This window comes from Palaemon carinicauda, chromosome 19, assembly GCF_036898095.1.
Source record: "Palaemon carinicauda isolate YSFRI2023 chromosome 19, ASM3689809v2, whole genome shotgun sequence".
NCBI lineage: Eukaryota > Metazoa > Arthropoda > Malacostraca > Decapoda > Palaemonidae > Palaemon > Palaemon carinicauda.
The window spans coordinates 105,085,903-105,097,375 of record NC_090743.1 but is presented as its reverse complement, the minus strand read 5'-3'; the positions used below and the strand labels follow the sequence as shown (position 1 = coordinate 105,097,375).

At 38.9% G+C, this 11,473-nt stretch overlaps 1 protein-coding gene across 1 annotated transcript; it reads left to right on the top strand.

Moving 5' to 3' along the window:
• The first annotated feature begins 1,978 nt into the window (after positions 1-1,978).
• On the top strand, positions 1,979-9,571 carry LOC137659210 (zinc finger BED domain-containing protein 5-like). The gene is made up of 5 exons (XM_068394255.1): positions 1,979-2,021; positions 7,816-8,010; positions 8,274-8,590; positions 8,754-8,920; positions 9,016-9,571. The coding sequence occupies exons 1-5, from the start codon at positions 1,979-1,981 to the stop codon at positions 9,569-9,571; spliced, it is 1,278 nt and encodes a 425-aa protein (XP_068250356.1).
• The last annotated feature ends 1,902 nt before the right edge of the window (positions 9,572-11,473 follow it).

Genomic DNA, 11,473 nt, shown 5'->3' with positions numbered 1-11,473 from the left:
AACAGTACCTTCGTCCGCACTTCAAAACGGTACGTAACGTCTTAAGAGTCTGAGATGTGCCTTTCCCAACGCATTATAATACCGTCAGTTTAACAGCATTGGAAAAATAATATGTATTAACGTCTACAAGTGTAAAGTGTGGGTACACTGAAATATACAGTGCGTGAGTATATTGCAATATACTGCACAGCCAGCCATATAAGTGCATTCGTGTATATTCCTATACTAAGACATATCTTCAAGAAGCTCTTCAAATGATTGCACTGCATTAAATTAGAAAGTTATATACCACATTGCAAGCAATATATCATTACGGTAAACATAAATTCCAGTAATTAAGATCTCTCTGAAGGGTCTTTGATATACGCTTTAAAAGATGATGACATGGAATCTAATATTTGCTTTCTCTTTTGGGATGACAACAATTAATGAAAAGCGAAATGGGAATTTGAGAATGTATATGGTTGTGGTACTTTGTCTAAACCAAGACACATAGCAACACTAGGTCTATCACCAACAGAGGTTGTGGTACTATGTCTACGCCAAGACACCCAGCAACACTAGGTCTATCACCAACAGAGGTTGTGGTACTTTGTCTAAACTAAGACACATAGCAACACTAGGTCTATCACCAACAGAGGTTGTGGTACTTTGTCTAAACCAAGATACATAGCAACACTAGGTCTATCACTGGTGCGGTTTCGTGTTTAAAAAAGAAAAAAAAAGTAAATAAATAAAAAAAATCCACCCAATACTGTGTGCATCATGATTCATAGTCTGTACTGGGCTTAAATCATCAGCATATATACTTCCTAAATGGAAACTGAACTGCAGCTGGGCAACTAGCGGACGAATGTTGCATTTACCGTTTGGCCGATAAGCATTTTTTTCAACACCACTACTGCACCGCGAGGCTGATACATAAATTAGAGTCTGTACTGGGCCTTAAGCCTATTTAAAAAAAATGATTTGACATATCTTTGAATACCTACAATTTCTCAAATAAATTTAAAATATGGATATAATTGAAGAGTTACCTAGCATGGTGATGTAAATAAGACGCAAATGCATTACACAATTTTCGAAGTTGCCTGGAGCGCGTGTTATGAATAAGTTATAATTTAAATAATGTTGTAATAACGCTGGCGGTTTTAGAAAAGTTATGCCAATGTTATGGTACAATGTATGGGTTGAAAACAGAGATCAGTAAACCACAGATTTCAAAAATAGTATTCAGAACAGGGATGAACAAAAGAGGAGAAATGATAACTTTGTCCTTTTTTGTTAACTTTTATGGTAACACTCACCCTTCACGCCTCCTACTTCTTCTGCAGTCTGCGACTTAGGGAAGGCATGGAGCATTATCATATGTTTCATGGAATTCAATGTTATTCCATCATCTCACATTTAGATGTGATAATTTTCTGGAGAGAATAAAGTTTTTCTGAAGAAAAGTATTTTTATACTTTTTGACTGATGATTCAGCAGGTAGACCTATAAGGCTCCCCAAACACACAGCCTACCTGCTTCTTCTTCTGCAGATTCAATTGCAGTCTCAGCCTGCGTCCAGTTGTCGTCATATGCGTTCATGCAATCATGCATCCCCTTCCAGGACCGTCTGAATTTCTGGTCCAATAGGGGCAACTGAACAGCAATCTTCTGGTTTGTCTTCAAAGTTCTAATGGCCGTTAAATCATTTACTAACTTGTGTACTGTCCAGATCTTCTATATTCTGCCCTTGGTTCCTTAAAGAAAGTATGTTCCTTTTAAATGGTTAAAATTCATTGTAAAAATTCCTATACCAAGATTCTTATTTTTTCTGAGAAACTCCAACAGAGGCTATGGTATTATGTCTACACTGAGACACCCAGCAACGCTAGTTCTATCACCAACAGAGTTTGTGGTACTATGTCTACGCCAAGACACATAGCAACACTAGGTCTATCACCAACAGAGGTTGTGGTACTATGTCTACGCCATGACACCAAGCAACACTAGATCTATCACCAACAGAGGTTGTGGTACTTTGTCTAAACCAAGACACATAGCAACACTAGGTCTATCACCAACAGAGGTTATGGTACTTTGTCTAAACCAAGACACATAGCAACACTAGGTCTATCACCAACAGAGGTTGTGGTACTATGTCTACGCCAAGACACCAAGCAACACTAGGTCTATCACCAACAGAGGTTGTATTACTATGTCTACAGCAAGACACACAGCAACACTAGGTCTATCACCAACAGAGGTTGTGGTACTTTGTCTAAACTAAGACACATAGGAACACTAGGTCTATCACCAACAGAGGTTGTGGTACGTTGTCTAAACCAAGACACATAGCAACACTAGGTCTATCACCAACAGAGGTTGTGGTACCATGTCTACGCCAAGACACCAAGCAACACTAGGTCTATCACCAACAGAGGTTGTGGTACTTTGTCTAAACTAAGACACATAGCAACACTAGGTCTATCACCAACAGAGGTTGTGGTACTTTGTCTAAACCAAGACACATAGCAACACTAGGTCTATCACCAACAGAGGTTGTGGTACTTTGTCTAAACTAAGACACATAGCAACACTAGATCTATCACCAACAGAGGTTGTGGTACTATGTCTACACCAAGACACCAAGCAATACTAGGTCTCTCACTAACAGAGGTTGTGGTACTTTGTCTAAACTAAGACACATAGCAACACTAGGTCTATCACCAACAGAGTTTGTGGTACTTTGTCTAAACCAAGACACATAGCAACACTAGGTCTATCACCAACAGAGGTTGTGGCACTTTGTCTAAACCAAGACACATAGCAACACTAGGTCTATCACCAACAGAGGTTGCGGTACTATGACTACGCCAAGACACCAAGCGACACTCGGTCTATTAAAAACAGAGGTTGTGGTGCTATGTCTAAGCCATGGCACCAAGCAACACAAGGTCTATCATCAACAGAGGCTGTGGTACAATGTCTACACCAAGACACCCAGAAACACTAGGTCTATCACCAACACCCACCATGGCATTAATCTTATCCTAAACACAAACTTTAGTACTAGAATTAAACAAATGAAAACTATGGTACTACGACTGTTATCAACACAATGCAAGCACTAGGTCTATCACCAACACATCATATGGTACTAAGTTTGTCACCAACAAAACCTTTGGTACTTAAGAGTATCGCCAACAAGCACTATGGTACTTGACATATCACACACAACATACGGTGTATTGTTTATCACCCACACAACATACGGTGTATTGTTTATCACCAACACAACAGAAGGTGTATTGTAGACCAACTACACAGATCAAAGAACCCTCATTCGTTCATTATAGATTGCTCTTTCATGTGTAAAACACAGGCTCTCAAAATCCCCATTCCTACGGCCTCCATTATGGTCTAGATCACTTTTTCCCTCAAACAAAAATCAAGAGAAACATTTTCAAGTTCATTCAATGGATTCCTTCAGCTATATTGAAACTAAAAAGTCTTGCCTTGGAGTGCACCTCTTTCACTGAATGACGTTAAAACATCATTAACACTATCCTCTAAAAGCACTGATTCAACCAGAACATCACTGTCACTCGATGCCATGTTTCTAGTGCGTAATCATCACTCAGCACTGCAATAATCATAATGTAATCCACAAAGTCAACAAGAACACGAATTGAAACTAAGCTGGTCATCACTTGCCAGCTGCTGGACTGAGAGTGATAGAGGGATGGGCAATGGTGGGGGTGGAGGAGTAGAGAGGGAGGCTTCGCTGATGCTGATTGGCTAAAAACGGAGGCTCAGGCAAGTGGTGATGATTTTTTCCCCCAAAGAGAAGTGCAGTTTGGGGCGGGGTAACTACTCCATTAAAGACATCAGACTTTTTAATAATAATAATACTAATAATAATAATAAAGTTCTGGCATTATGATACAAAAACGCTGCAGTGATATTTTGTTTGGTTTAACAATACGAGCGTGGTAAAAGTGATCGTTTGACCTGAAACAGGTATAATCTCTTTGAAGCTTTCAATTAGAATAGTATTTGCCTTTGTCTGTCTTTGTAAAGTAAGAAGAGGCTTAAAAAAGGAGACAACAATATTGGTAAATATTAATCATTTGGCAATAATAAGGGGAAAAATGTAGGCTGCTCACGTTGGTTAAGTATTAAACAACTGAAGAAAACTTACACAGACTTCTCGGCAACTTTCAATGGAAATATCGTCAAATAATTTTCTTGAACTTTCGAAATGACACTGATTGATAGACGCAGCAATAGCATATGGAAATTAACACAGCGTAAAATTAACAGACCATTAAAACCTTATTGTTTTCCTTCTTGCCACGAATTAATGCGTTTCAATTCTCAACAAAAAGTGCAACAATGAAGGAATTGATCGAAATAAGTCTTGCAGAAGGTAATAAATAGAGATACTATGTATTGGTTGTGTTCATAAATTAATTTTCAGGAATACAACTGCTATAATTATTATCATTATCATCATCATTAAAATGCCGTTTAATAAGCAATAGTATAGTTCCCTATGAATGCAGTAACAATGAACTTGGCCGTGGTTACACCAACAGGTTGATTGTGAGAGCTCGTTTTTTTATGTTAAGAATCTGTACTGCACGCGTTTCGTACACGTTCTTACACTAATGGCTTAGATTATCTTATCATTAGGTCTCCCCTGCACTGTTAGTAACTAACCAGTACAAACTTGATTTCATTCCTAATGTTGTTTGAAATCTCCTGGTGCGGAGAATGTACTGTGGGTACAATTTGCCTTTGGAGTTCTTTTATAATCACTATGTTTAATAAAGAAAAAATATATTTTCGTTTGTAATGAAAGTGATTTACAACGGAAATGAGGAAGGCTACTTGCACGAATCGATTTAGAAACTATTACAACATGGTTGATAACAAAAGAAAACTTTAAATAAATAAACTATTTTAGTGAGATTTTGTATTACAACTTACAAGACAAATTCACTCTTCATATGACCAAACATGATATTCCCTTGGGTAGAGGGGGGGGGGGGTGGAGGATGGGAAGGGTTGAATGTGTGTACGTGCATATCTATATAAATATTTAGCCATAATTTTGACGGGGTCCCATACACTAATATGGGCGGTAGGCTATATCTTAGCAATTCATGTGTGCCAACGGTTATATAAGCAGATGAGCAACCTCGAGTATACGAGAACTTCGGGTGTGAAGAAAATGCTTCCCCCCTCCCCCCCCCCCCAAGAAAAAAAAATCTCGATGAAGTCACTGGCAGCAGGGTGATAGATAAATAAATGCACACACATATATATACACACACACACACACACACACACACACATATATATATATATATATATATATATATATATATATATATATATATGTATATATATATGATAAATTTTGCACATTTTTACGTGTTTTTCATATTCAAATAAGCCATATATATTTTTGATATATTAATGTCTGGATTCTCTTAACGACCTCGGGATCAGAGCCCCAGGCGAAATCACACAAAGACAAGAGCTTGGCTCCGGCCGGGAATCGAACCCTGGTCGGCAAGCTTATATAGACAGTGACTAACCCACTTGGCCACGAATCTTTCTTCGTGGCCAAGTGGGTTAGTCACTGTCTATATAAGCTTGCCGACCAGGGTTCGATTCCCGGCCGGAGCCAAGCTCTTGTCTTTGTGTGATTTCGCCTGGGGCTCTGATCCCAAGGTCGTTAAGAGAATCCAGACATTAATATATCAAAAATATATATGGCTTATTTGAATATATATATATATATATATATATATATATATATATATATATATATATATGTGTGTGTGTGTGTCTGTGTGTGTGTGTGTGTGGATGAAAATCAACACAATATCGTGCTCAAATAGAAATAAATTTCTACCTCATACATGGGATCGAATCCTAGCCCCTTCAAATGAAAGGCCACATCGAAGTTATATATATGTCATAATAGTACATTCCATAATATAAATAATATAGGTAAGTTACTTGAGAATATATGGTTTTTTTTTAACCATCGTTGTGAAAATGGCAATGAAATAATATTTATCTAACTCCAAAGTTGTCATTTGAGACCTGGTAATCTCCCGAAGTTTCAAAATCTACTACAATAACTTTACTTAATCGTCCTGACAAATGCAACAAAGAATTGTGAAAACTGCAATATTACATAGCCCCAGGTTTCCCAACCCTGGGGTCGCCAAAATATTAAAATAAAAATAAAAATTCAAAATATGGCAGAACTCGCAGTAAAGAAAAAAATATATAAACGTATTTGTGGATTTTTATTTATCGACTTGTATACTGTATATCTATTCATATATGAATATAAAAAAAACTAAATTTTGATGGTGGTATCCCCGAGTGCCGTACGAGTTTGATACGTGAACAGCATCACCGTCCACGGTCCAAGTCCAACCAGCCACCAGTGACCAGGCAGCCTGAGCTACTCCATCTGTACTGCCGCAGCAAGAAACACTGAAATTTTTGCGTCTTATAAAGTTGAAGGATTTATACCTGTATAATGATTACGAATGTGCTGCATAGGTTGCACTCGGTCTTTGTTTCTTTAAAATTCTTAATTACTCACGAAAAAGTGGTATGCCGACAATAGAAACTGAGTGCTTCCCTAGCTGACGATGTATTGCACCACCGTACGTCAGTGAATGATAGCCTGTCACAGTGTTCATAATTGAGGTTTCTAAAACCACATGGTACCCCCACCCCACCACCACCCTATTTAAAGAGAGAGATGGGCAAAGGAAGAGGAAGAGAAGGAGAGGGGCCAGGGAAGGAGGAGGGGCCACTCTTCATGCCCTCTCCTCCTACATTTTCCTCTTTCCCCTCGCCACCCTTTACTTGCTCCTCTTCCCCCTTCCCCGTCTTTCCACGCCCCTCCTCCTCCTGCTTCTTTTTTACCCCTCCACTCCTCTCCTCCTCCTTACCCCTCTCCCCTCCTCTTCGATATTTCCTTGCCACCTCCCCTTCCTCTCCTCCTCTTTACTCCTCCCCTTCCTCTTTATTTACTTCTTCTTGTGAGTTTGTGTTGTTTTTATTGTTATTTCATTTATAGTGTTATTAGATGTGTTATTCTATTTGTATGTTCTTGTGAAGTTGGCGCTTTTGCAGCGCTGGTCACTTGGTCGGAAAGGTCGTTGGTTTGGCGGTTGTTTAGAGATTGAAGTGGCTGGTTTTTGAGGTTTTTTTTTTTTTGCAGTTTAGAGATTTGGAGGAATGTATGTCGTTGGTTTTTGAGGTTGTTGTTTTGGCGGTTGTTTAGAGATTTGGAGGGTTTTATGTCGTTGGTTTTTGAGGTTGTCGTTTTATGCGGTTGTTTAGAGATTTGGAGTATTGTATATGGTAGTTTTTTGAGGTTGTTGTTTTGGCGAGATTTGGAGAGTTGTATATTATTGATTTTTTTCGTTTTCTGCTTCGTCTTATTTACTGTGATTTGCAAATATATTACACCTCTTTTCCTTATTACTCCTTCCTTGACCCCTCCCCTCCTCTCTACACCTCCTCCTTGTTCCTTGCCCCTTCACTTTCCTTGCTACCTACCCTCTTCCTTTATTCCTCCTTGTCATCTTTCCTTTTCTCCGCCCCCCCCCCCCCTCTTTCCTATTCTCTCAACCATCCTTCTCTCTCCTTGTCCCCCTCCTCTTCTCTTTCCTTGGTCCCCATCCCCTCTTCTCTCGTTGGCCTCTTCCCCTCCTCCTTGGCAGACTGTACCAAACAACATCTTTTGTCTGATTTGTAACTGAACAATTACACATTTCATTTCAGGTTCTTCAGCGATGTCCAGAAAGCAGATGTACAAAGAAGAATTCCTTGGCACTGGGTTTACGTGTCTCATCGATCATGGGGTTGAAAAACCTCAATTCGTTGTATGTGGGGAAGTGCTCAGTCACGACTCGCTTAAAGAAAATAAGCTCAAGCGCCATCTCCAGGGAAAATATCCAACTCTGGCGGGGAAATATCGTGAGTATTTCAAGAGGAAAGAAGAACAACTGAAGCATCAGCAATTAGACAACCCTATGCACACAAGACTGTATTCTGTTCAACAAGCAACACTTGCATCCTATCTCGTTGCAAAAAAATTAAGTGTATGCCACACACAATTGGGGAAAAGTTGGTAAAGCCAGCAGCCCTTGATATGGTTCGTGACACTATCGGAGATGTTGCAGTGAAAAAAATTGAAACTATTCCACAGTCAGACAACACAATTAACTGACGAATTCAAGAGATGTCGGGAGACATCAAAGAACAAGTAGTGGCTGCCATCAAGGATAGTGGAAAATTCAGCTTGCAATTGGATGAGTCAACCAATGTCAGTGACGATGTTCAGCTCTTGGTATATGTGCGGTACCAAGGGAAGAGTGACATTGAAGAGAACTTCCTATTCTGTAAAAGACTCGAAACGACAATAACAGGTGAATATCTGTTCAAGTTGGTTGACAGTTTCATCAAGGAAGAAGGCCTTAGATGGGATCAGTGCTCCAGTGTGTGCTCAGATGGAGCACCTGCAATGCTAGGGGCACGTCGGGGTTTCACTGCTAGGGTAAAACAAGTCAACCCCACAGTGATAGTGGCTCACTATCTGCTCCACCGGGAAAACCCTGCCTCTCGGAAAATGTCTTTATCTTAACGCCGTGATGGAAGATGTGATTCAAATAGTAAATTATATTAAATCCTCAGCCCTGAATTCAAGGCTGTGAAATCAGATGTGCTCTGATATGGGGTCAGAACATGCACACCTGCTTTACTACTCTTCTGTCAGGTGGCTGTCCCGAGGGAAAGTGCTCCAGAGGGTGTTTGACATGCATGCAGAGGTTGAAATATTCTTAAACGAGAAGAAACATGCACTGGCATCAAGGCTTACAGAACCAAGGTGGTTGCTTAAACTGGCCTATCTGACAAATATATTTTCAAAGTTGAATTTGCTGAATATGTCCACGCAAGGAATAGATGAAACTCATATCTCAGTGTCAGAAAAGCTCAGGGTTTCAAGGCAAAGCTGAGGTTGTGGAAGGGAAAAATCGAACGAGAAAACTGCGTCCTTTCCACTCTTGAACATTTTTTTTTGGAAGATGAAGACGCCTCACTTTTGGACATAAAAAGTGTCATTGTTGGGCACCTTAAGAAATTGAGTGAGGAGTTTGACAGGTATATTCCGGATGGAGAGTTGCATGAGAAATACAGAGGGGTGCGCAGTCCCTTCGATGTCCACGCTGAGGACCTCTCAAAAGAAGAGTCTTCTATCCGAAATCTGCAAGAGGAGCTCATCGAGGTGCAGCATGACGAAACTCTTCATTTCAACTTTCAGCGACAATTACTAGGCGTATTCTGGACTGCTGTAAAGAAAGAGAAACCAGTCCTTGGAGGTGATGCTGGGAAAGTATCGTTGCCTTTTGCTACAACCTATTTATGTGAATCAGAGTTTGCAGCTCTGACTGCCCTTACAATTAAAACTAGTGGGGTCCGGTCATGGCTTGAGGTGCATGATTGGGGTCACCTGAAAAAAAATGTTAGGAACCACTGATATAGCCTAACAACAGCATAAGAACAAAGTTTTTTTTCTTTTTTTCTTTTTTTTTCTTTTTTTTTTAGAACATGTGGGAGAACAAAGGGAATCGACTTTTATATATACTGATTGCTCTAAATCTGATGCTGGATTTTGCTTTTACGAATGATGTATTTCAAACGCAATTTCTTAATCATACACATCTGCAAATGCTTTTATAGCTATTAAGATAAAAAAGCAAAAAGTCTCATTAAAATAACCTAACTACCTTCGATACTCCAGAGACGTTTGCTTCGAGAAATATTTTCTTTACGATATCTGAAAATTCTATTGAAATAATTATACCCGGGATGACATCAACTTAATTCATGCTGATAATGTTTCGGTGACCAAACAGATTAGATTAATCTAAAGAATAACAGAAAAAAAAAATACAAATTTTGATATGTAAATTAGGGCTCAGGAGAGATTTGCCTGACATCCATAAACAAATATAAAGTGTTGCTAATGAATAAAGCAGACAAACAAACCATAATAAAAGAAATATTAGCACAGGAAATTGTAACTAAAAAGAAAAAAAAAAGTATTTCAAAGTTTAAAACATTCAGAATTTGGTAACATTCACTTCCAACAGTTCAAAAGACAAGAAGCAAAACACAGAGAAATAATAACCAAAAGTGAGCATATCAGGGAAAAATACATATTGAGACATTGATAAAAAACAATAAAAATATGTTAATTCGAAATCTACCTAAGGGCATCACCCTTCGGCTGAAGAAGCCTTTGAGTAACCGCCCACCCTCTGTCTGTATAGATTGCCTTACCTTGTGTAAGACCCGGGCTCTTGCCTTTGGGCAGCCCAGAATCCCACCCTCCTTTCCTCAGCCAGAAACAAACCGAACTTCTGCCAAATATAAAACCCGACAGATTCCGAAGCTGAAGTGCCACTTTCCTTGGATCCAATTGGGTGTCTTGGCAAAGGGTAAATATGCCATCGTAAAACGCATTATGGCGCTAAAGGATTGAATGCAGATGAGGGTGCCACGGGGCGAGGGGAAGTAGTGTCTGGGTAGTAGGTGACGGGGGGGGGGGGGGTGCTCATTTCACTGTTAAGGGATTTATGGATAATTTTCATGCACCACTGTTACTTAGGTGCCTAAGAATTGTCCACCTAGAATCAAGATATATGATAACAACAACAATAATAGTAATGAAAATAATTTTGTTTTAATATTCAAAATGAAGATTATGAGTAAAAATCTAAAAAATATTATAAGCATATACTTTAGCAAAAAAAAAAAAAAGCAGATTGAATACGTTTCGAATTAAAACGAAGAAAAGCAGTCTTTCAGAGACCTCATTCATCCAATTTCAGGGACAAATATTTATAAAAATTCAAACTCTCCTTTAAAGATCTAGTAGAAGTAAAATGACTTTGAACATTAAAATCCACTAAGCAGAAACAGCAACTTTCCTCTTTGGTCCCAAAACTTGGACGCCTTTTATTTATGCTTCTTGCTCGCAAGGTCACAGAAAGAAAAAGACTCGCTAAAATGCTTCCTTCTGCTCCTCACTATACAGACACAGGCGTAGCGACATAACCGAGAGGTCGGTCCTGTAAAATTTTTTACACTTTTGGGCTCTTGGAGAAACAAGGAAATTATCCAAACATTTTCGTTCGTCTTGAGTTTCTCTCATAAATATTCTCGAAGTATGACCATTGTAAGTATAAATTATTAATAATTTTTCAATTAAAGATTTACATTCCTATGGAACAAGGTCAAATATTATGAAAACCAGAATTTAATCGAACAGAATAGCTAAAACAGGAAAGGGAACAGTGAAAAGAGTAAACTTCTCATTTCCTAGAGGAGTCATTTCACGAAATGACCTTCGTAAAGTCTTTTCATTCCTCGTAAA